Raw genomic sequence first — 27,074 nt, forward strand, 5'->3', positions numbered from 1 at the left:
TGCCGAAAGAAAAACCGGCTCTATTTCCGAAGAAGAAACCTAGCTTCAGTTTCAGCTTCCTCAGTAATAACTCAATGTGACTTTTAAAAGATTTACTGTTGTGCCCAGGTATTTATAGGTGGTCAGATACTCAATCGGGGTGCCCTGAGCAGGAAAAATACAGGGCAGAGAGGCAGAACTTTCTTTTTGTTAGATTTAAAAGCATTTAAAAGTAGCCTTAAGTCCAGTAGTTGCTCCTGAACAGTGTTAAAAGCAGACTGCAGGTCTGCAAACACCTGAGCAACTGATGTTGCATGACCGCAGATGACTGTGTCATCAGCATAAAGATGCACAGAAGCATTTATGTTATGGCCCACGCCATTAATATAAAAAATGGTGGGCTCTAAAAAGAGAACCTTGCAGTACACCATTTACAATGTTTAAAAAGTTAGAAAAAAGACAGTTTGACAGAACACACTGCTTATGATTGGACAGGTAGCTAGAAAACCAACTGACAGCATGGCCTGACACATCAATGTTAGACAATCGCTGACATAAAATGCTGTGGTTCACTGTGTCAAATGCCTTAGAAAGGTCAATAAAAAGTGCAGCGCAGTATTTTTTTTGCGTCCAAGGCTTCCATAATATTGTTAAACACCTTAGTTGCAGCAGTTAGGGTACTATGGTGTTTCCTGAAGCCAGATTCCAGCAGGACTAAAACATTATTTTGGTTCAGGTGAGCCTTGACCTGCTCGTTCACGAGTTTTTCAAGGACTTTGGCCAAGACGCAGAGCTTTGAGATCAGTCTGTAATTATTCAATACTTCCTTTTAACAAAGGGAGGACATGAGCAGTTTTCCACGCCTCAGGAATAACATTGGTCTGAACAGAAAGGTTAAAGATGTGGGACTATGGAGGCCAGGCCATCTGGTGCAGCACTTCCTCACTCTTCTTCTTGGTCAAACAGCCTTTACACAGCCTGGAAGTGTGTTTGGGCTCATTGTCGTGTTGCAAAATAAGTGATGTTCCAACTAGAGGCAAACTGGATGTTCTGGCATGTCACTGCAGGATGCTGTGGTGGCCCCACATCATCACACCTGGGTTTTACAGCTGCTCTTGGGGACGCATTCAAGGTTTTTGACCGACCTTTGGTTCTTACAGTCATTATGGCCTGTCGTTTCTCTTTACTTAGCTGATTGGTTCTTGCTATAATTTGAATTCTAACAGCTGCCAAATGGCTGTCAGCTGTGTTCCAACCTGACGTCTGCACAAGAAACCTGATGGTCCCAGCGACATTAAGAAAAGAAGAAATTCCACAAATGAACCCTGAGAAGGTCCAGCTGTGAAGGCCAAGGGTTTGCATTCCTGTCAACAAAGCAAAGGACTTTGAGAAATCCAAAATATGAAACATGTTTCAAGTTATTTCACAATTTTGTAAAATGAAAAGGTGTGTCCATACTCTTAAATGTTATAGTGTACACAACTACATATAGATAGATAGATAGATAGATAGATAGATAGATAGAAACTACCACTTTTTTATAAAGTAAAAACATAGTATTATTTGTAATATTTGATAAGATCAACCATTTTCCTATCTTTTTTATCCAGATATTATGATGTTACAAATAAAATGAAAGACAAGATAGCTGATTTAAAAAAAGAAGACAAATAAAATGAAAATGCTTGGAAATGTTTGGTTTAGATGTGTGGGTAGAAATAATGGTCAACACTATTGACTTTTTTAACAAAGAATGTTTTCACATTCAAGAGTATATGCAAAAGAAGCAGCAACTTATGACTCTGTTTTAATGTTGTTGTTAAAAAAAAAAGACAAAAATGCAGAAAAGTCAAAAAAATATAAGAGCAGAAATATTTTATACTGTAATGATAAAGAAAGAAAGAAAGTTGTATCTGTTTATCGTTTGCTGAAACAGTTTTATGTTATTTACTGCATGGGTGATTAATGGCTTAATGTGTTTAGCTCTAAAAATATTTGAGGCATTTTTTGGTTTTATTCTTTTAAAAGTGTAATTATTGTCCAGCTCTCTTCACTTACTATTTCAACATTTTTGTATTAAAAGGTACCAAATCGATCGATTTGTTGTTTGTGGGTGTTACGCAGCACCGGTAGTGTCCACCTCTTAGTTAAATCCAAATGATTCTGTAAATAACAGTCATGAACTGCGGCCTGTTATCTGCAAACAGTGTGAATCACTGAAGTTTAGGCTGTAGTTAAAAAAAAAAGAAGTTACATTTGATTCTAAATACTTATAGATGTTGGGATTATTTTCATATAAAGCACACTGTATGTCACTGAAGTTGTCAGAAGTTTCCCTTCTGTTAAGCTTAAGGACTGAAGTCTATAAAAAGGAAAGAATACCTTTATTAATGATATACTGTACTATAGTCTTAATGTATTTAATAAAACATATTTATCTTTGATTTTAAGCTGAACTGGAGCACTAGTTGCATGGGTGTGAGAACTGGTATCTGCTTTGTCCTGACCGGACTCCAACATTTGAAGTTCCTTTTTGATCCTTTGTTTCCCCTTTGAATTGTTTCTGTAACAGCTGTTACAGTCGACAGCTGCATGTGATCTCTTCACAGATCTGAACGTCTGTTTCTCACCGGTGCATTGTCATCTATCTGTGAGTTCACTGTGGCAGTGGGAGTGGCAAATAATCAAATATGAACTATATAGTATTACCACTGTGTTCAAGGGCTGCCTTAAAGGCGCAATATGCAATCTATTACTTTATTGTATATCAGTGAATCCTTGACTGACTGAGACAAACTAGACATTTTTATGTTGAAATACATGTTTACACCTCAAGATGGTGTATTGTGTCAGTGAAAGAAGCAGCAAAGAAGCTCTTGAATTCACAGTGATCTGGCCCGCTTCATATGCACCATTAAAATCTCTGGACGCAATGTGAATTACTCCAATCAATCAACAAAAACAGCAAAAAGAGCCAAAATGGGAAAGGACAGGACAAAAACAAACAAAACCCTCCACATTGCCACCTACTGTGCAACTTTGGAAGTACTTAAATTTTACATTGTGCCGCTTTAAACTCAGGCAGCTAAATGGAGCTCAGCCTCTAAAAGCACAATAATCTATACTTGTTTTGTCCGTACTGTATCATCATTTAGATTTGTTAACATTTGACTTTTTTTTTTTCTGTGAGACGTGGTTGTAACTATGATCATGTGTAGTTAATGGGACCTGAGTTAACAGAAATATTATTTGTTTTTTGACACAATGTGTTCTTAGTTCTATTGCAAGCATGCCGTAAGATTTGAAAACTGTTCTCTTCTGTTTTAAAGACTATATCATCCAAATCATTTCATTATCACACAGTTTATTTTCTCTAAAATAATGTTTCTTTATTGAGTGCTCCAGTTTTCCACTGATGTCGCTCTCAGTAATGTCTCTAGTTGAACTTTATTCTTCTGTAATACATTTCAAAGCTTTGTTTGTTAAGAAACTGAAGTGGGATTTTTTTTTTTTTTTTTTTTTTAATGATTGCACTAAATTCCCAGAGTACTGCATTTAATGATCGACTTCTGTGGTGTCACTCGTGTTTTCATGTTTTCAGGATTGCCTTTTAAAAGAGAATTGAAAGAACAACAACAACAACAAAAAATGTCTTGGCCTGTTTTGTTTTATGCCTCCCGGGGAAGCTCGTCTGGTTCCCTGATCAATGTAGGCTAATAAGAAGACACGGCTGTGAAAAAATTTGAGGGGATGACAGTGAAAACTGTGCATCTCTGAAGACTGAGCCTTTGAGAGTTTAACCAAAACTGACGTAACTAGATGACACTGATGTCTTTTTTTTTTGTTTTGAATTTTGCTTTTGGAATTCTCATCTGCGTCCCAGCTGCACTAAAGTCCTGGATTCCTTTGATATTTTACAACAAACTGGGATTTGACAATCCCTTCACATAGCAGAGGCAGTAAAAGTGGGCAGTTCCAACACCTAAACTCCTCAGTGAGACCAGTTTGAGTGTTGACAATGACCTGAACACTCACACACACACACACACACACACACACACACACACACACACACACACACACACACACACACACACACACACACACACACACACACACACACACACACTGCCATTCATAGTCGGTACATCGATTCACAAAGCCTAACTTATTTGTGGGGTTATACTTCTCTGCCTGCCAGATGAAAGCTCATATAAAAGGCTCTTCTTTAGCTCTCTTTGGATTTTAACTCGCCTGAAAATCCACTCTATTGATGCAACGAGTCCCTCGGCACTGGAGGCATGCAGTCGCTGTCCAAACTGGATGTGTGAATGCGTGTGTGTGCGACATTGAAACTAGCCAGAGGTGACAGAGAAACACCCCCTTCTTCTTTACCTTTTCAGAGTAATGCTGACTGTTCAGGAGAATGAAGCCAGGTTGTAAATACAGTGGAGACAAAGAGAATTCACTGTGTATCTATGTTTAACGATCTCAGATTTTTACATATTTTCTGAAACTGGCATGAATGTTCTAGTTTGTTTCTTAATCAAACTATAATTACAAATCGTAACAGATGAAATATTAATCAAGGGACAGACATAATTATGTGTGTTAATTCAGCTGTGTTGCCATTACCTCTTCATGATACCCTGGATCTGACTTGTTCTGCATGTCAATAGGTAAGAGTGCCCACCAGTAAGCACATTTCTCATCTGTCCTGAGAATAGAAGCACTGGGGTGAGCTGCTTGTGTGTTCGGACTGCTGGAATTTCATTTTCTATCCGATCATGAGAGATGCCAAAAATGAAAGAGACAGAAGAATGGCTGAAGATAAGAAATCATGGCGAGAGGGAGATACAGAGACAAAGAAATGGAGAAATAAGGCATAACAAGAGGGGGCAGAATGGAAAAAAAAAAATCCAGCAGATGAAAAGAGGGTGAGAACAGAGGGGGAAGAGGGATAATGCAGACCTGAAACCTGAAAGAGGCTGAGAGAGGGGAGATAAATCGAGCCAATAAAAATAAAAAGGTTAAAAGGCTGCTTTCATTCCACAGCAACGATAAAAAAGGGGCAAATTGAAGGTGTGTCTGTGTACATGTGTGCATTTGCACATGAAGGTGTAAGGTTAAAAGGGTGAAAAAAAAAGCCTTCCCCCAAACTGCTATTTTGCTTCATCTTTGGGTAAATGGAAAATACTTGTCAGTAATAATCCAGCCCGGTGTGTGTGTGTGTGTGTGTGCATATCTGTGACAGTGTGAGTGAGATGGAAAAAAATGGGAAATGCTTGTCAGTGATGGCTCTGCATTAGGAGTGTTAGGTCCTCGGGGATTGGAAAAGGAGCCCGAATGACAAAGTCACAGCAGGGGATTTTTAACCCCATCATGGCGGGGCGAGCACAGCGGAGACCGAGCCGTGCGAGACTTCACAGACGAGAGGCAGGGATAAGGAAAAAAAAGAAAAAGGGTATTTCAAAGCAGCTGAGCTATTAATTTGACTTCTGGCTGTGATTTGGATTTTCTGCCTTGTTAAATCCAAGAACTATATATAAAAAAAAATGGTCGGATTTGCTCACAACTAACATCTGCGCAAATTATCATTTTTAACCACTTTGACCTTGCCCCCCCCCCAAAAAAAAACAAACAAAAAAACACATGGAGTACAGTGGAATTTACATATCGAAGCTCTATTCAGCACTACAAGTTATAACATCACTCTTTTAGGGAACACTAATGCATTTAACCAGCAGTGACAGCATTAATATTTCAGAAGAAGTCATTATGAAAAATGACAAGTTGAGTGTAAAACTCTTTATTACTTCATTGAATCGCTTTCACGAGTGAATTTTGGTGTAATGGTTAAAAATATGAGCTTTATTTAAAAGCAAATCAGTGTATCAATACCTCTATTGAACTTCTCCCACACTGAAAACGCCTGCTTTCCGCCGAGTGGTGTCTGATGACGCTGCTCTTATCCTGGAGGGATTTATTATATCCTCACACTAAGCAGCATTTGGGATTTGAATGATTAGTGGTTAATGAACTGATATCATTAATTAGCATTAATTTGTTACTGTAACTCAGTCAAACACTGAGGGCATGTGCTGCACGCACTGAATAATCATGGCTTTGGGGTATTCTCCAACAAGGATCATAAAATTTGGAAAACTATGTAGAACCTTGAATTCTATCCATCTTTAATAAATGTGGGCTCCTCATTGCGATGCAACTGTCAGACTTGTCTTCAATACTACTGTGTTCGTGATTATTCCAAAATGCTTTCTTTGCCCAAATATATGTAATTTCTATCTCAGCACAGCTTATTGAGACGTCGCCATTCGATACTGGTCGGTATCACCTTTGCGCACTGACAACTATGCAATTTAACACAAAGTCCTGTTACAGCCAGGCTTTAGGAGCTACATTACATAGCTTTGTGTTTCCAGCCCAGCTCAGTATGTATTTATTTCAGCATCAGGACTCTGCTTAAAAAAAACAAAACAAAACAAACAAACAGTCTTGAGTTGAATGAAGTGCTTAGCATCTCTTTCATGATGTGGCTGTAAATGAGTCATGCAGGCTGGTTGCAGGAACACAGCACTGGAGCAACATCAGTGGACAAATAATCACAGAGAGAGACACAGCCGATTCAGCATTGATGTTTTACTAGAAAAAAAATGGAAAGAAAGAAAAAAAAAAGAGAGAAAGAAACAGAATGTTAAAGCCAGAGTGTTGACAGCCTGGCAGTCAGCTCTTTTGCTGCCTGCGTGTGAAAACCTATGAGCAGGACGTGGTGGTGGTGGTCGTGGTGGTGGGGGGATAAGACCAAAACAGTATTGAGTACAGTCTAACTGCCTGGTGTCTCTACTCTGGTGAGAATTCTTTACAAAAAGTAGCTCATGTAGAAATCCACTGTTTCCACAGTTGTTCTCATGCTGGACCAGCGCAGTGCTGCTGTACTGATCCTCCGGGCTCGGAGAAAGAGTCCATTAGGTCTGCTGTGTTTGAGGCAAATCCTTCAAACACAGGTTCTGTTTCTTTTTTCTTTTAATGCTGTTGAGTCTGGTTGTGATACATCTGATGTTATTGGACTATGGCTGCGCTTACTGGTAGCTGGGAACTGGGATTGTTCTGACTACAGAGAAGGAAAAAAAAAAAAAAAACAACTTTGAAAACAGTTCAACTGGGCACTCGTGGAACTTTGAGAAGTAAATTCGGTGTCTCTCAACATGATGGTATTTGTGCATTTAGATCAGGCGGATTTAGATTGGTTTTGTACCATATTTCCTAACAGTTAGTTTTGCTGGTCTTTGTAAATCTAAAACTCTTCCTGGGACAAACCGGTTGCCTGTTCCAGCTGTCAGTTTACGGCTCCAAATCAGGAAAAGTAATTCCAGAGCCCATAACTGTCCGAGTTCCCAGCTCCGTGAGCACGCAGTGAAACATGACGAAGTACACGTGAGCTGAACGGGGTCACGTTACAAAAGGTTTCAGATCAGAGAGTTACAGCCGGAGTCTGGCGTTCTGGACGCTTCTCTTGTAAAAAGAGTTTTATCTCACAGTGAGAGACCACATGAAAACTGAAGGAAGGGAAGATGAGACAAGACGGAAGAGTTCAGGAGTAAAAACAGTACCATTATAAAAAAAAAAAACAAAACATAACAGAGCAATGAAGGAAGTACAAGGAAGAACAGGAGAGGTGAACAGGGCAGAAAACAAACATTTCATTCTCACACAGCATCACTGTATTATGACACAATCCCTATGCAAGTATCACCACCATGCTAAGGTTGTATTACAATAAAAGAACTTCACTCATGTAAATCCATAAAAATATACTTTTTTTCTTTTTCTAATATTTCTATTAATGCAATGTGTAATTTTTCATCTCCAAGGCTGGCAATAACGTGGATGCAAAGAAAAAAAAAACAAAACAAAAAAAAAGTTGCTGCAAGTGAGTAGATATAATAGAAGAAAAAAAAATGAGGTTGACTGAAATGGAAACCCTGTTCAGTTGGAATCCTTAGTGGATTTCAATGTGTGGCGGTTTCACGTGTGCTGAGAAGACGTTTGACAAAATGCGACACAAACGCTACACTTTTTTTCATGTTCCACAGCACCGTTTCCCGGCGCAGTGACCCGTTCCCCACAGACGGTCACTTTTCAGGGGATATAAACACTACTGGACAATAAAAATCCGCGAACAACTTATGGTGCTGGAGTGATCACTCTGAGCTGACCCTGTGTATGCAACAATGTATGTGAGTGTGTTTTCTATGTGTGTGTGTCCGTGTGAGTGCCAGATGGACATTCAGTGTGGAGTAGGACACACAAAGACTGTGGAATAGTAATATTCTCAAGTTATCAAAAAACAGCCATTTAACAGAATGTATGCCATGGCCTCTGACAATCAGTGATCAATGTTTTCTATAGCTCTCTATAGACGTATAGATATATATTTATTTGTATTATATATAATATGTAGATTTATAAAAAAGATTTCATTATAATTACAAGTAGTGGCATTTTCTCTTATATTCATTATTGCAATGAATTGTTATCTAAGATGATTAAAAAAGACAGGTGAGTTCTGTTTTGCTACGCCATTATTTACAACAGTTTTAAAAAGCAAGCTTTCTGATATGGTATCTTTCCCCAGACGCTGGAAAAGACCGAGGATCTCAAATGACCACCGAACTGCCCGTCAGTGTCCACACTTGGGAGGGAAATTGCAAACAAGTACCAGAAGGGCTTTTTTTTTTTTTTTTTTTTTTGTTCAAGTTAAACGACCAGTTTCAGACGAGTGATCAGTGGAGAAACCTGCAGCGACCAACACACGAAGCCTAATTTTGTTTGCTACTAGTGTGGTTCTGTTTATCGTAATTATTCAAATAACTGTTCAAAAATGTTTATTTAATTCATGTCTTGTCTTCCAACATTATTTTTTTTTTTTTTAGATCAGTAGCCGGCTTTTGTTCCTACTACAGAATTACCTGCTTTGGAGGCAAAACCCCCAAAACAAAAGCTCAGTTACACTTTTCCCATTATCTTGTAAGTTCTTGCTTGGGTTTGGCCTCACTGTCATTCGCAGCGAGAATGTTACAGTTGTGGAGTTTGCATGTTCTCCCTGTGCCATTTTCCTCAGACACATGAATTCGGGTGTCTAAACTGACTTTAGGAGGGAACATGGTTGTAGTTTGTGTTTGGACTGCGATGGACTGGTGGGATAGAACACAGAGGGGGTCCACAGATCATATTTTTTCGAGGCAATACGTGCAGAAACCACGGCTTCAGACAACTTGCGTATAATCCCAGCGTTCAGGTTGAGAAGCACTTCGTTGGGGAGCCATTTGAGATCTTCTTGGGCGATTTGTTTTCTAATCACTGAATATACAGCTAAAACTTTGCCTTTCAGCAAAAAGAAATCCTCATTTTGCTATTTAGAGTTTCTACTGTCATGATGAAGCTGTTGATGAAGGACTTCATTAGTTACTATGTGTCTCTTTTTCAAACCCCTGTGTTTTCTGTGGCCTGGACCGACCGTGTGTTTCGAGGTTACTTCTGTTCTATATTGGCTGATTAGCTCGCCGGGTTGGGCCGAGAAATCATTCTAAGATGCGTAGTAAGAAAGCAACTTCATTCAGTTTGAACAGTCCATGGCAAAGTAGTAGCAGGTTTGCACAGTCCGAACGTTCAAGCTTACAGTTTTCTGGTCTTCTAAGGGTTATAATACCTGGCACTCAGTCTTTGCAGGCAAGTTAAGATGATAGTGACCACGATGATGATGATGATGATGAAAACAATGTTTATATTCATAGTAAGGCGCTGTCAAAGGGGGTGTGGCTTATTGGCCAACATTGTCCAATGGAGACAGGGGACTAAGCAGAATTTGGTTGGGGTTTTTTTTTTTGTTTGTTTTTTTTTTTCCACCGTCAACTGTGATCATCATCTTTATCACTATCATCATCATGATCAGCTCTGTGGTCGTGTTCACAGCTCAGTCCATTTCGTGTAAATCTGTGCTGGCTGTCCTCTTCGTCTGGCGATACCGCGACGGCGTTCTCCGGACATTAAAAAAACAAAACAAAAACAAAAAACAGATAAACAAAAAATGCTGCAGGCAAGTATGATGCCATAGTTGTCCATCGTTTTGTTTGCTTTTTTTTTTTCTTTTCCCCAGCACCACTCACTCCACAGCTGTATTGTATTTGTCTCTTTGTAAAATAAGTCAGTGGCAGCAGGGAAGTGAGAGGATGAAGTTGCGCATGTGTTTGTCTATTCAAGTGTGTAATCATGTCTCGTTTTGTTTCTGAGAATTTTCTGTGGGTGTCTGGAATCCATAATCGTGTGTGTGCATGTATGAAAATGGGAGTTTTGTGATTATGTGTGAGCATGTGTGTGTTCTGGTCAGAAGTCTGTAATGTTGGCATGTCGTTAAGGCACGGCAGGTGTTTTTGGTTTTTAGGGCAGTCCAGAGGAGACCACTGCAAGGCCGGGGTGTCGGAGGGAGGGGTGGCCAGCATGCACAGCTTTGGGGCAGTCTGGCGTCAGGACGCGGCCATTCTCCCCCACACTTCCTGTGATGGACAGACGGGCCTTGTTCCGCATGGCTTCGGAAAATGATAGCTGCAGGAGGAAAGATGGATGAGAGGGAAGGAGAAGAGCGGGGAGATAGCAGAGTGCAGATATCTGAAATAAGACAGATCTCAGCCACACAGGGAATCCATTATAATGCAACCAGCAGCGTAAAGACAACGTTTTCTCAACAATCGCATGCACCGAAGAACAGTCATGCATGCATGTGCCTGTGTACATCCAGCACAGAAAGAAATGTCTGAGGGTGCAATCACACAATAGGTTTTTTGCAGTTTTGTGGGTATTTTAAGGTTATCTCCACGCAGAATGTTTAAAATCATTATGTCTTGCCAACTCTCACATGCACACACTTTGTTTCAAATGAATTTTTACAATTTACAATTTTATTTAGCAAACGCTTTTGTCCAAAGCGACGTACAACGCTGGGGGCAATTCAGGGTTCAGCGTCTTGCCCAAGGACACTTCAAATCAAATAGTAAGCTTGACTGCAAGATGGAAACGATGTTGGTGGAAGCTGCTTTGATCTGCAGCCACTGGAAGTCATATTCCCCTTGTGCTATACAACACACTTATAAAGCATGTCTTCAGGTAGAGTTTGTAATTCCCATAGATTTTGCATGTTTGTGCACAGTTTTGCATTCAATTTCATTTTTTAAAATTGAATTCATCTCAATTACTCCAAAAATGTATCATGATTTCTTTTAAAACAAATTCTAAAGAAAAAAAATCATGCGGTGAAAAGGCATCTCCATGACCCCCAGGTCAAACCCGCCCCTATTCTGACAATCGTCGCTTGATAGATTTTATTTTATTTAATACTGTCTCTGTTTCTGACATAGTGACAAAAATAAATGATAAATAAATCAATAAAAAACCTTATGAGGACATTAATTTTGGCTTTTTGAAATGTCAAGGTTTGATTCTTTGCATACATCAATAGTGAGTGTATATTTATTTCTTACGACGATGGTTAACGGATTCTTAATTCAAAGCAAAAGTTCTTGAAATGCAAAATCTGTACAATAAACTGCAAGTGAATAAGAATTACTAAAAAGTTTTATATTAGAAGTATTTAAAGGTGATCTGTGAGGTTTTGTTGCTGGCATTGTTCAATAATGAATACCTCCTGGTAGGGGAAGCTTGTTTTCAAATACATGATCATAATGACTCAACCACAAGGGGGTGAGTGAATGTGAAGACAAATAAATCACACTTTCACAGCACTGTGATTTAGTTTCCTTCAGTCTCTGAACAAGCATCCCTGACTTTTATGCCAAATATATCACTAATTGGATGATTTGTATTTATATTTTCACCAACATATTTTAGCATGTGCAAGTTTGAGTGGCAGAGAGGAACTGATCACATTAAAATGACTTAAAGCAGTGTGAATGCACCCTAAACAAAGACATCCAAGTATCACTCTGCAAAAAATACAGTTACATACAGTGACCATTGTTGCTAAAGGCAAGGCAGGCAACAGTCAACAAACAATCGAACATGGTGGACAGGAGGGTTTGGGTTGTAGACATCTGCATTTCAAAGGTGACCATGCATTTCTGGGATTTGGGTTTCAGTAATCTGAGAGATTGAGGTGTGGATTTCACAGGATAGGTTTGGGAAGGTGAGGGTTTTGAAAAGACAGAAGGAAAACAGAAAGGAGTGATTTGTCTTCGGAGGGTTCAGATTTATAGAGAGGGCGTGACTGACTATACTGCTCAGAGTCGGGCGACACTTCACACAGAGAGGCGACTCGGCGATGTTTCCAATTAGAGAGATCAGAAGGAAGAGCAAATAATCTGAGGTCCAGGAGGGAAAATACAGTCCGGGTTGATCACTAATTTAACAACATATTAATGTCATGCTTTAAACAGTCTTTCATCAATCGGACTGATAATAAGGTGACCACATAAACACAACTAGTGAGCGTGAAAACTGACAGGATTCACTCTGATTTCACATCTTGCCATCATGCCTCGTTCTGAAAAATACATTTCAGTTGAATCCTGGACTTCCTACATCCTTACCATAATATATATTGCTAATTTACTGTGGAAAATAACACAAATGTATACATGAAGCCCAGCAATTGCTGGACCTGTTACACCTCTGTATTGAACCGCTAAATTAAATTTTTTTGTTGAGAATTTCTACACACATATGAATAAAATAGGCCTGGTGGGAAGAGATTTAACTCCTCACTTCCATCAACCTGGGAAACACTGTTCCCCTCTTTGCTTTAGTCAGAAATGATTCTGGTGATTAAGTTATTCCGCAGGTGATCATCACAGAACAATAGAATAAAGATTGTGTTTTCCTCTCACTTCAGTTCGTTGCTCCTGCACATTTGCTGACAAGAGACGTGTTTTTACAACATCACTAAGTAGCCGTTCTCTATGAAGTGTTTGCTTCATCAATTATTCCTCTGCATTAACGCTAAGTAAGTAACTGGGCTGTTTTGAAGTCATCGGGGCTGGAGTAAGTCTGTTTGGACCGTCTGCAGCAGGGATGCACAACTCCAGTTTATGGACGATGCAATAAAGGCGTGCGGGGTATGGATAATAAACTGCATGAACTAACAACTGCCAAAGCTGGGGAAGGTCAATTCAGAGGAAATACTGCAACTCCGGCTATTGTGCACAGATCATTTTTACACTCCAGCTGATTTAAAAAAAAAATCAAATCAAAAGGATCCACATATTAGTATAAAATAACTTTGAATATTTTGAGTCAACTGAATAAAGCAGAGAGATTGGATGTAGAAGATTTCTGCATTTCAATTAGATAAGCAATTAATTAAATAAATAAAAAGAGCAATTAAAAACACCTTCTTTAATTTGTTCCCTCCAGGATTTATGCTTTGCCGATTGAAGACATTACCTGAGCGGACAAGATTAAATCAGTATTTCAGAGGATTGCTGCGCAGCAGAAACTTGGCTCGAGCTGTCAGAAGACCAGACTCGTTCTAAATTAGTTTGAATTGGCTCAGCGTGAACGGGCCTTAACAGGCACTGACCGAGCGGCGTGCTCACCGCCTTCCTCCTCCACTTGTTTTTCTCTCGTGCTGCTCTGGCGCCACAGGGATCACCGAGAGGTCGAGTTATGAGAGACTGTGTTGAAGCAGTGGACATCCGCAAACATGAAAATATCTTAATAATGTTTTTTTCTGGATAGGATATCCATCATGTTATGGATAAAAATATTTCAGTGAGGCTAAAATCCATGATAATTGGTGTCCGCACAGTCGCTAATTAATTTGTAGCTTGAAGCGGACACAGATTTTTAATGAGGAATGCCACGCTAACAAACTTTTGCTGGAAGGACAGTGAAATACCCAATTAGCCTATCTCTACAACCTTTTAATAGCTGAACTAAGAAAATACTTAAACGCCAGACTGTGGAAAAATATAGTTGAAACTTTAATAAAGTATGTTTTCATTGTTAGAGCTGAGGAATCAAAATTTTCTTACCCAGGTTCAGCAAAACCAAGGCTCAGCCAGTTTATAGGTTACTAATTTAAAACCGTTTTGATTACAGTTTAGCTTTATAAAGCAAAACTTCTGATCATTTGCTAAGCTTCCTCACAAGAGTTCAGAAACTTAATATTTTTGAGTTTGGAAGGTTGAGCTACAGCATTTGACCTTAGTGAAACTGAAGTTAGTAATTTCTTTTAAATGGAAAAAAAATCAGCGGATTATTTGATAATGGAAATCATCTAAAAAAAAAAAAAAAAAGGAGAAAAATGTTGTGGTGGAGTTGTGCACCACCGCTTCATTAACATGTTCTTTGGCTTTGAACTAAAATTTCAATGCAGGTGCCTCGCCAAGTCATTAGCCAAGAGCATCACCATCACTGTCATCATCATCATCATCATCATCATCATCATTACCATTATCATCTGCAGCCAAAGACGATGGAACCAATTCTGTCATCACACAAATCTAAACATAATTTCCTCCATCTCTCAAAACTGTAAGAAAACATTTGTCCAAATGTAAGAGAATAAGCTTTTTTTTTTCGTTTCTTTTTGAAGGTACATTGGTTCCACAATGCTTGGCCGCATCCTCATGACCACATGGAGAACAAGACTGTAGCGCGTGGCTGCTGTGACAGCCTCAACAATACAAAATCTACAGCACCACCACCATGATCAACACCACCAGTACCCCACCTATATGGGAGCCTCTAAATCCTACCCCTATATCTTGACCCCCTCGGAGCCGTACACGTTGTACCCCTCCCTATAAGTGGCTAGATTCTGGGTGCTGGGGGAGGGGCTGGGGCAGTGGGGGGGGCTAAGGTCCACCTTCATGCGCTTGGCTTCGGCCCGTGACTTGTAGCAGAACTCAACCAGGGCCACCAGCATGGCCAGGCCCAGGCCGCCCACCAGGATGTAGAAGACCCCGGCCACGTTGGACAGGCTCAGAGCCTGGGACGACTTGTCCTGGAGACAGGGGCAGGACAGAGAGAGGCAGGGGGTGGCGGAGTCGGGGGAGGGTGGAGGAGAGAGGTCATGGGTGGAAAAGAAGAGACCAAGCAAGAGAAGGATGAAGAAACAGTGAGGCGAAAGGAGAAGAGGAGTGGGATGATGATGATGAGGGTCGAGTTTGATGCATGAAAAAGGATGCAGAAAGATAATGAAGAGGAGGATTCGGGGGGGATGGTTGTAGAAAGGAGAAAACATGGGAAAAAGCAGAAAGAGACAACAGGGGAGAATGAGTTAGACACAAAAAAACTGGAAATTACCATTGAAAAAAACATTACAAGTCAATTTCTACTTGTTATATGACTACAGCTCTACTTTCATAGGCTACAAAAAAACATGGCTTGTCTATGAATTAGCAGAATACATCAATGTACATTTACAAAGCAGAAAAACAGGTCTGCACACTAACTACAGGTTATCACTACTGCCACCACTACAGCTAGGACACACATTAACTACTGGTGCAATTATTACAACTAATAAACATGTCTACATTTCTAACAATGACACTGAGTGCAATTAAGCAAGAATGTAAATCACATAATAAATAATAGGGGGAGGATAAATGCTGAGCGGTGATGATATTTTACTGTAATCAAGTGTAAACGCTCCAGAGGGATGTCATAAAGTATTAAAGTAATTCCAAACCACCTGTCTTATCAAGTTTAGTTTACATGTAATGTGTGCTGGAAGTTTAATTGCATTGACTTATAACTGCAATGCTTCATCCCAAAAGTCCTAAATTCTAAATGTGCTCTGAGTTACATAACTGGCAGCAAACTTCCAGGAAAGATCTCAGAGTATGAGGAGATTTGGGAAAGAAAGCATTACAAAATACTGAATTCAAAGTTACAGGATTAATCATTTTGCAAAATTTCAAATATCAAAGAATCAATGTGTTCTCCTAATCTAGTGGATGAGTTTTGAATGAGCAAACATGTGATTTAAAAGAAAATATGAAAGTGGAAAGTGGTTGATGACAAAATCATCTCATTCTTACTTGGGGATTGCCACAGATTGCTACACAACCTGAGCAAGAATTTGTTTATTCATGCAAATAATCCCTTCAAAGTGTGTTCTACCAACCTAGGAGTCATACTAATGATGGAATCTGAAAGAATTAACTTTATCAACTTTATGGAGCAAATTCAATAGACATGTTTGGGGGAAACTGTGAAAGTGTTTTTTTTTTTTTTTTAGATAGTAGTTGCACTAATCTGGAGCGTATTCGGGATGAGGGTTTCAGGCTAGCGTTCTGCGGGCCGCAGCAGCGTGAGACTGACCTTACTTCCAGAGTCCTTGGGTCCACACTCTCCCTTGTCATACCACCATTTGTTTTTCAGTTTGTCTAAGACGCCTGCTTCGCTCAGTTTCAAAACTGCAAGGTTTACCGGGGTTCTTCGCGTGTAAAAATAACATAAATAACATCATAGGTCATGTTATTTTATGTTATTAGGGTATTTCACATTTGCATTGCATAGCTCAGTCACATATTAAAACTTTCATTGAGATCAAGTGACCTAGCGTGGATCCCACTGAGTACATGTGTGTACGCTCGTTCGAGGAGGGGCTGGGGGGAGCGAGGAGCTAAGGCGAGCTACAGACATATGAGTGGGACCCACCTTTGTCACTTCAGGTAACACACCCATGCTGCCCCAGCTGATCCCACCGTGACACAGAGGGGAATGCTGCCAAGGCAGGACTATTGGCTTCAGGTCTGCTCTGTGCTACGGACTGGGAGAGGAGACGCGCCAGAGTCCTCAAGAACACTTTCAAATCCAGATAAAACGGTTCTTCAATCTTTGATTTGAAGTGCCATCACATTTTTCCTACGATGTACAAAATGTCTTTGGTTTAACTGTTTAATAGTAGAAGCAAGATCCATAAGCGTGTACTAAACAATACAACATAAAGCTCAGAAATTCAAAAGATATGGGCTGAAGAATTAAAAGTGACTTAATGTTGCCACGTATTTGACAAAAGTGCTGTTACATATGTTTTACACATTACACCTTCGATGATGTTTTGTGTATCAGCAGGGCTGAAATATCTCACTACCCTCAATAATGTGCTCATACACAGTAGATGCTGGATGCTTTGGTGACTATTTGACAGGTTGTCAATTTTACAGCAAAACATGCCAACATTAATGAAGAGGGCTGGAATGCATTATTAATGCAAAAATACCTGAATAATCGTCAAGTTGACATTTGTTGGCTTTGACTGGAAACGATAGGAAACTACTCGTGAAGATCGCTGTTAACTTGCCCAAAACATCCAGAAGATGACAACAATAACAAAAGACTATCATAAATATTTGATAAAGAAAACTGAACGGAGAAAAGAATTGTGCAGAACTGTTGAAATCAGACATACAAGCCGAAGATGTAGAAAACTTTATCCTATAATTGTGTTCTGCCTCTATCAATTATTCATCCCCTCTGCCTGAAGTCAACACCAACCTGAAACAATCACAGAGCACCGATTTCACTTGGGCTCTTTCTTTGTTTTCTGAAACTTGTTTCATCTCCTCTGTAGTGATGAAGTTTTAGTCTATGGCTTCTGTTTCTCTATTTGACTCTCTCCTCTCCCCAGAGCTGCCACTAGGGGGCAAATATTCCTGCCTTCACAGCAGTTTCCCTCTAGTTTTTCATCTATCCATCCCTTGTTCCTTTTCCTTGCACTGCTGTCCTTTTAAATGGACATTATCATTACAATGCTGAGCACATCATAAAAGATAATCATCATGAGACATTCTTGAACTATTTACCAGCATTAAACTTCAAATTTGGGGGGGATAATTCCACATGAAATTTTATGAGTTGAAGCTGAAGATAAGGGTCAAATAATCACAGCTAATCGATTATTTCAGAAAAAGTTTCAGTCTTAATATTTCATGAAAAAAGACATGCTTTTTTTTTTTCTTTTTTTTTTGACTGAGGGACGTTTCACTGCCGTCCTGCGGCCGTACGCTGCGGGGCTGCTCGCCAGGGCAGATGCATGCGTTACACTCCCAGGACGGGGGCCGTCGCCAGCTGCTCAGCTGGTGAGCGGCCCCCGTCGCCTCGTGGTGGGGGGGGCAGACAGAGAGGGCTAACCTTGGAATCCCCTCCCCCGCTGCCACATTCTCCTTTGTCATACCACCACTTGTTTTTCAATTTGTCCAACAGGCCCTGCTCGTTGAGTTTTAGCACGGCCAGGTTGACCGCGTTTCTTTGAGTAAAAAAAGGGAGGAACAGATAAGATAGTTTGGTCAGAGCAGAGGATGAAGGGACAAACGGACAAGATGGACGGGGAGTGGGACGACAGCCGGGGGTCAAACGAAAGGGGGAAAGGACGACAACAGGGAGCAGAGGGAGGAGAATTCGGGGTTGGTTGAAGGTAAAACGGGGACTTCAAGGGGAAAGATGCACTCCAGACAACACTCTCTCTCTTACGACTGCTCTCTGACTCTTTTCCACCTCTTGTTCTTTTTTGGTTGGATGTGTGTTTACTCCGTCAGGCTGAAGGTGTAAATTGAGTTAGCCACATCCATGCAGCCTGCCGATTGGTGCTCTTGTCCCTTCCCTGCTGCTCCCTTCTCCTCCCTAATAGTCTCTACAAGTTGTTTGTGTGGTTACGTGGCTCCTAATCCTTCTTTTGCTCCTACTGCTGAAGAGATTTCCTCTACAAAAAAAGCACAGGGACACAGGGCCAAATACATGGTGATGGTGTTCATGAAGTATTTGTGAATCAATTTATTGAATTCCTTCATCTTCCCTCTTATCTTGTCAATATCAGGATCTTTGTGAAATTGTGGATCAGTATGTTTTCATGTTTGAGCCATGAACACGATGGTCCTCTTGAGAAGCACACTGGACAATTCTGCACACAAAAACAGAGAGCTTAAAATCCACTGGTGTCCACATGTCAACATCTACCGCCTGGAGAGGAGACTGCATCTCCACGGTAAGTTACAGGAGGCCTGCTCTGCGCAGTTAGCCACAGACAGCCTCCTGAACTACCACTGCACTTCATGCTTCTCCAAGTTACACAGAGGAGGACCTGCAGCAGGTGGTGAGGGAGGCACAGCACATCACAAACGGACCCCCTTCCCTCTGATGTATTTACACAACAATAGTGAGAGCAGCCACATTTTAATGGATCTCATCCACCCTGGACATCACTTGTTGGATATATAGACTCTTAAAAACCTCAATAAATAAATAAACCGAAACCCATTTATTTTCTATTGTATTAACTTCACAGAACGATTTCCAAAAAGCACAATGAAAGAGGATGACAGACTGTGTCAAAGTGTCCCCTGCCTGCATTCTATAAATCAAATTTACGAGTCTCTTTCTCTGGCTCATGGCTGCTGTTCAGAACTGCCTGTCAAAGACGTTCCTGTCCTCCTCCTCTCCGCTGACCATGCTTTTGTTTGTGAGTTGCTGTAATCAGCTGGGCTGATCTCCACAAAAAGGTCACCGCAGTCAGAGCGTGCTTGTTGGTTAGTCCGCCCCTTTGTCTATATGCTTATCGAGAAATCATCTCGGAGCCTGATGGCAAACTGCAGGGAGGGGATGGCTTATGTCTGACAGCTTGTCAGTTCAAGACTGTGAATTAAAAAAAAAAAAAAAATTACACCCAGTCAACAAACACGGCATGGCTGCCTGTTCACAGTTTAAAATGACTTTCCTGAGAGATGACAATCAAGAGATTCAGGGAGAGAGAGAGAGAGAGTGTCCTCTGGAGTGATCTAATCTACAGGTCATGACTAATTTAATCAACAGAAGAGGTGTGAATGAAAACAGTTCAAACATATCTGCAGATCAGGGTAACAGTCAGATATCATCAGTCACGTCAAAAATAGCTGCACTTCAGAGAGCATACAATAATATCAATATTCATTTTAATGGTCGGAGCACTCATGCGTCCTATCAACATCACCAAGTCAGATTAGCGTGGTGATTGGTGCACCAGGAGGAGAGGCGAGCGCACTCGACGTGCACGCTCACAACAGCCACACGGGTGCATCTGAAAAACCACCGTGTTTCCGCTGATTGAGAGAAGCCAGAGACAACCGTGGATAGTCCCAGGAATGTGATTTGGGGGGCTTAAAAAGGAATCTATCCACATGCTGTCTGTCACTTTTCCCCCATAAACGGAAAAACTTTTTCATTTTTTTAATTGTCAAAGAACATAACAGGTAGACTGCAGGGTGAGTGGGGTCTTGAGCAACTTTGCACCATGTGTAGGGGAAAGTTATAGGACAGGATGTGAGGCTGGTCTGTTGTATTTGTGTTGCCTTTCATGTGGCAACTTGGAAACGCTGACTTAGAGAGATGGAATGAGAGAAGAGAGAGCAAGTGGTCCAACTTTGCAGAATTTAGTCAATTATTTTCCCTCAGTAGACACTTGTCACGTTGAGAAGACAAAGCGTCTCTGGGCTGCTGTCACAGTCACCTGGAAAGGAGATAATGTGCACGGTGAGCATATTTCAATGAAAACTATTTTGACTGTTACTGTAAGTTAACAAGCCAGTGAGCATGTGTCTGCTGAGGGAAAAACAACAGAAAATGACCGGTTTCATAACTTCAGGGTGAATTCATCATTTCCTCCATCTTAGATCGTCTTTTCTCAGGTTAACACATTATTAAAATCAAACGACAGACTAATCTGTTATTTAGGTTACAATTTTACATCACTGAATCGTCTACCAATTTCAAATGAAGAGAAAGAATGTGCTTATGACAGTTTTATTCAATTATTTGGATGTGTGATATTTTTATATTGTTTTTGTCCCCCCATTGGCCAGGCCCCTCTGCCTCCTGTTTCTCACTTGTTTTCCCTGTTTCTCTATAAATTCCCCCCCGTGGCTCTGAATGTCAGGGCTACAGTCTGCGGTGCTGCCCCTCCTCGTGGTAAAAACAAGTATAAAAATCACTTCTATCATCATCATCATCATCATCATCATTATCATCATCATCATCATCATCATTAAACAAAAGGACAGGACAAGAGACAAATGAACAGTGTTACCTTGAAGGTGGCCCTGCGGAGAGAAAAAGTGAGTGGATGTATGACAAAAAAAAAAAAAAAAAAAAGGGAGGACACAATCGTAAGGAGGGGCGTGAATGAAGAGACGGAGACAGACAAATGAAGCCGACGTGCTCTGATGAAGCTCGCAGGAAAGAGATCAGGAAATTCCAGCAAAAGAAATCAGCAATACGATAACACATAAAAAGCAAACAGTGAAAGCAAGCCAGAAAGAGACAGAGAGCAAGCAATTAAGCAAAGTATGATGAAACAGACACGTTCCATTCAACACATTTATCTCTGTCACTGCTGCTGGGTGAAAAAAAAGACTGCTTTTTTTTTTTTTTTTGTTATTAAAATGTCACATAAAATGCTCACTAAAATGTACAGCCAATTTATAGAACCCATGATATTTTGCAGCATCAAATATCCTAATAAAATGTAAACATTTCAGTTTTAATTGTTCATTTCCTTTCACCTGACAGCAGTGATACTTTGATCTAAGAGTAGAATAAAAGACACAGCAGGGTAGGTGGAATATCGCAGCAATAGTACAGTATCAGCATCGCTACTGCTTCCTATTGTTACACTATTCCACCCACCTTAACTGTGAGCCTTTCGGTGTGGCAATGCCATATCCTTTGGAGTCCAGGTTCCCCCCAACTTTCATGGTGTCACAGGGCTTGCGCTGCTCCGTGTATTCGTTCATGGTGGACTCCAGCAGGAAGGCGTACTTCCCCTTGGACTTGCGGACCCTCGCCACGCCCTCCGCTGTGGTTTTGGTGAACACCGTCGGCTCGGCGGACTTCATGTAAGACCACATCTTCTCATATACGGCTATTTTGGACCTCTGGTGTGGAGGGAGGGGGTGAAAGGAGAAAGCAAAAGTTGATTAAGATAGAACTGGGAAGGAGGTTTTTTTTTTTGGGGGGGGGGGGGGGGGATCTGGGGGTCAGGGATTCACTGGTCTCTTGTTTACTTATTTTTAAGACAAATCAAGAAAACAAAATAACGATCAACCATTTTTCAGCTTTATGGGGTGGAGGGTCAATTTCCCTCATCTTCAAAACCTCTGATCCAGATAAGTTTTTTTTTTTTTTTACCCCCTGGTAATGGTTATCACATCGTGCAGCTGAATACAGCTTCGTAGAAGAAGAAAACATTGGAAAAAGATTACAATGAAGAAAAAAAAAACGATGTAGCGAAGTTTCTTTTACACATCGCGCTGATGCCTGAAGCATTAGCAGCTTTCCTTGAAAACAGACTGAATTATTCAAATCAACATGCTGTTTTTTATGGAGACAGAAAGAAAAGACAACGGAGATGTGAACCCAAGAGTTGAGGAAATATAAAAGAAAAACAAATCACAAATAAACACAAAAAAACTGTAGTGTAGGGTTTGGATTGCGATAGTGCACTGTGTTGGGACCTTGTTAAATGTGTTTCTTACAGCATTTCATTTATGGCCGCACTTTCTTATTATGTGAAGCAAAATGCTGCAGCAGATTTTCGCTGGGAGAGTCCTTGAACAAAACTGTGCCGCTGATTGAGAGCTGTGTCTTCCATCTTCCATTTTGATCCTCTGGCATATAATGACATTTATAACCACATTTAAAATGTAACACTATGTCTCCCTTGACGAGTCAAGCATCAATCTTACTTTAAATGAGTTTAAGACGGGAATGGCGGCATGCTAATCGGCTGCGCAGTTAGGAATTCGGAAGTGCTTTTCAGAGGACATCTGTGTGAAATGGTACAATGCATTGCCTATATACCCTTCAGAAGTGCGTGTGTGTGTGTGTGTGTGTGTGTGTGTGTGTGTGTGTGTGTAGCTAAGTGTCAGTGCAAACTGATTTCTCTCTGTGTTTGTGTGTGAACTATGTGTACATACCGAGCCATCAAAGGGTCTCAAGATGTCTTAAGACGTGTCATAAGACGCATTTGTTGAGATGTCTTGAGATGTCTTGGTAAGTCAAGACGTGTCTATAAGACGCGTCTATAGACATGGGTCTTAAGATGTCTTAAGATGTCTTGAGATGTCTTAAGATGTCTTGGAAATATGAAGATGTCTTAAGATGTCTCAAGATGTCTTAGAAATATTACTGTCTCAAGATGTCTTGTAGGCTCTATGCACAACTCAACCACTCCCTGAACTTCAGGAGGCTCGTTTCCTGTCTTTCATGATAGGATGAGCTGATTAATGCAGGTGTGTCTGAAGTTGTTACAGAGGTCAAACACACCTGCATTAATCAGCTCGTCCTATCTTGAAAGACAGGAAACAAGGAACCTCCTGTATGAGCTCCATACAGCCACTTAGTCTATTAGATGCAGCGGACAAAACTAAACTTTCTACTGCATCTAATGTATTTTGCGGCCATATGGAGCTCATACAAACCCACTTCAAAAAAACTATCCCTTTAAGGTATCCCTTTTCACTATTCCTTTTCCGTCAGTTGACTTTAACATTTTATCTTTTATTTCAGTTAAACTTTCATTACTAATGTCAAAAAAGAATGAAAAATTGCATGACATACTCAGCATTTAATAGGAAAACATAGTATTTACAGAATGATTATGTTTACAAACTGATTATATTTATATTGGTATCCTTCCACCCCCTATCGTTCCAGCCCCTATCATATAGGGCATACATCTCAAAATCACATTGTACACATTAAAGACTGCTTCATTCAGGCACAACAAAAACATCTGTATTTTGGACTGGTACCAGTCCAAGGCTTTGGCAGCACAAAGAACTGATTGAGTGTTTACTCTATATGAGAGTGAAGGAATGTGTTCATCAGGTATTGTTTGTTCCTGGAATTGTGGATGATTTTTTTGTCAACTATTTGACAGTACTGTTCATTGGTGGCAGTGGACTTTGTCCCGATTCCTAGCTGTCGATTTGGTTCCCAGAAGCATTTGTGGTGGAGGAACATGAGGGTGTCAGTGATGACTGCCGTTGGGAAGAGTAGTTTCCCTCCTTCTTGGTATTCTTTGCAGCCTGTCAGGGGATCTTCTCTGTGTTGAGGCAGGAAGATGGTGCCCTCAAACAGGACCAGTGGATTATCTGGGGAAAAAAACGTCATGCATTTAGCTATGGGTTACATCAATATGTTTAACTACAATATTTAACCTAACACAATAGCATCAAGCAGGGCCGGCTCTAGGCATAGGCGAACTAGGCGGCCGCCCAGGGCGCCACGTACGGGGGGAGGGCGCCGTGGCCGTATAAGGGGCATCCGACACTCCGTGTGAGCACTGGTCTGTGCTGCTCTGACGGCCGATCATTCGGCTTTGTTCACCGCTAAACCCCCCCCCCCCCCCCCCCCCCAACCCCCCCCGCCCCCCGCCCCCACACACAACTTAGTTCCTCTGTAATCTTCCTTACATATTTCATTAAAGATCTTTTAACTACTTTACCTGAGATGGTAGCCCATATGGCGGTGATTTTCACTGGTTGCCTGTCACTCACATGGGTTTGGTTGAGGGGGGCTGTCTCCACAAATGAGCCAACTTTTATAGACTTTATATCAAATCTGCAAATGAAACAATACATGTTAAACACACTTTGGTTTGCTAAAAAGATGAATTATAAAAGGGGTATTCCACCTCTTTAGATAAATATCTAAGGTCCTAATCTAGGATGCACAGCATCTGGGAAATGCTATGCAATCCTATTGTGTTGTTGGTAGAAATGCAGTGCTATAATGCACTGAATACAGGTTTCTCAATTAAATACATTGCTTCCACTATTAAACACATAGATAACATACTTGTATTTTTGTGGGGACAGTGTAACACTCTGGTGTTTCGTGCATCTCTCCGGTTGCCCAGAAAGAGGGTTGTCAATGACGGTGATGACAGGCTTCCCCCGTATCCAAACCTAGGAAATAACAGCATATGATGCAAAAAAATGCTTCCATACAAAAATATTGTACTGATTTATTAATATGCATTGTCTGTACTTGACTGAGAATGATCAACTACAGGGATCATACCTTGGGTCCAAGGAAGATCTGTTCCCCTGCCAGGACTCTATCCTCCATCCTCTCCATGAGGTCCGGCTGCCGCATCATTTTTGCCACTTTCAGATGGCATAGTTCTGGCATTTGGTTTCCAAGCTGTAACCCTGTAAAGAAATAAGTTAGAATAAAATAAAGAATGTTGTTACCATCATTTTAGACATTGTTGGTTGAACTAACATGCAGGAATATGTTAACCCTTGACTACAGTGTTAAAACACATCCATAAGTCCTGTTTTGGCTTTTTAAAAGCCACAGTTTGAGGTGTTGTAAAAACATAACCCATTATGTTTTTTAATTTGTTTTTACTCAGATCTCTGCATCTAGCTCAGCCCATTTAAAAATCTTAAACATTTTGGATTTTAACCATTGAAATTCCTTTTTTATAAGAGATGCAACTGATTTGGTGAAAAAAAAAATGGTTATCAATTTAAAGTGACTGATTTTCAATTTAAAAAAAACGATCAGAGGCTGGAGATTTTTTTACAATAACATTGACTTTAGTGCTTTTTCTTTTGCACCTCATCAGATTTTAATTTTTACCACCCTTTTTCCTGTGTTGGCTGTTAACAACCCACAACCTTACCTGATGTAAAACGTATCAGAAAAATATTTCATTTCTTTCTTTTCCTCAAGCTCATCCCTGATAAAAAAAAATAATGAATACTTTCAAAAGATTATGGATTTGAACCTTTCAAATGCCCATTCCATATTGATTTGGTGGGAAAAAAACACACAAAATGACAGTTTTTCAAAATAATAAATAAATAATAAATAAATCAAAGGATGGATATTTTTTACGTGCTATCACACTCTTGGATATGTCAAAGATTAGTTAAAAAAAAACAGGCTTTGGTGCTTTATTATATTTTGCGCAGCATCAGATTTTAAGTTTTACTGCCTACTGACTCCCATAATAACCACATTTTTTAAAATGCAGCCATTACACTGCCGTGGAACCACCTACAAAATTTGCATTTAAATTGTTAAAATCGACAATTTAAAATAGAAACGTTAGTTTTGATCAGGACTGAACCTGAGAAAGAGATATGGGGAAAAAATGTTTTAAAAAAATAAATATTTGATACATTTTTACAGCAGGTAAATGTGTGACTTTTAAATAAACAGGACAAAGGGGTAGTAAATTTGCCTACAGTGTGTTTTCGACCATTTAAATTTTTATGATCACATTTTTTAATTAATGTAGAATAAATAGGGTTCCCACTCTTTTCGATAAATCATTTTCCAGGACTTTTCCAGGACGTTTTCCAGTGTCGAATAACCAACTAAAGTTACAACAAAGGTTGTGGGCAATTCTCAGGTCAATCTAACCATCAAAAAAACAAGATTAAAAGATGATGGCCAATATCTCTAGCGCCACAGTATCATATTGAACTTAAACTCTCAGGCATGAAAATTGTCTGCTAGATGGCTTTATATATTGTCTAGCTATTCTAAGTTTATGGTTTACACATATATTTTAATCTTTATTTAATCTGCTTTTTATATATTTTTTTGTTGCTTACTGTTTGAGAAGCCTAACTTTTATTTTGTCATATTTATTATTTCTTTTTGTCACCATTGTTGTGTGTTTTTATGTTTTATTCCTTAACTTGCATTATTTCATCAACTCATATCTTATGGCTAAGTGTGCATTAGTTACCAAGTACATTTTTATTTTGTTTCTTCTGTTTAAATTTGTTCACTAACAAGGTAGAAGGAAGACAAATAATTTTCCAGGACAATTCAAGTTTTTCATTGACATTTTACTTTTTTCTTCATTTTCCATAGGTTTTTCATAACTGGAAAATTGGCCAATAATTTTTAAGATTTTCAAGGTTCTCCAGGATGTGTGGGAACCCTGATCAAGTTTCCTCACCAAAAATGTTTTCTCTCACTTAAATATAGCGAAACCCAGAGACCCAAGGGGTTAACAAGCAATATAGTTATTTCAGTAATATATTTTAGTAATA

At 40.0% G+C, this 27,074-nt stretch overlaps 1 protein-coding gene across 5 annotated transcripts in view; it reads right to left on the minus strand.

The window, feature by feature from the left end:
• Positions 1-10,134: 10,134 nt before the first annotated feature.
• The window catches only part of gria4a (glutamate receptor, ionotropic, AMPA 4a), a 127,448-nt gene continuing 110,508 nt past the window's right edge, over positions 10,135-27,074 (minus strand). The window contains exons 15-18 of one of the 5 annotated variants that reach the window (XM_030109466.1): positions 21,679-21,926; positions 18,157-18,271; positions 14,879-15,016; positions 10,135-10,602 (exon numbers count right to left, since the gene is read on the minus strand). In XM_030109466.1, the coding sequence (XP_029965326.1) occupies positions 10,438-10,602; positions 14,879-15,016; positions 18,157-18,271; positions 21,679-21,926 (666 nt within the window). In that variant the 3' untranslated portion in view covers positions 10,135-10,437. Of the gene's footprint in view, positions 10,603-14,743; positions 15,017-16,341; positions 16,457-18,156; positions 18,272-21,678; positions 21,927-27,074 lie in introns of all 5 variants that reach the window. The other 4 variants (XM_030109461.1, XM_030109464.1, XM_030109462.1 and 1 more) reach the window with 4 other exon arrangements.

This window comes from Salarias fasciatus, chromosome 14 (genome assembly GCF_902148845.1).
Source record: "Salarias fasciatus chromosome 14, fSalaFa1.1, whole genome shotgun sequence".
NCBI lineage: Eukaryota > Metazoa > Chordata > Actinopteri > Blenniiformes > Blenniidae > Salarias > Salarias fasciatus.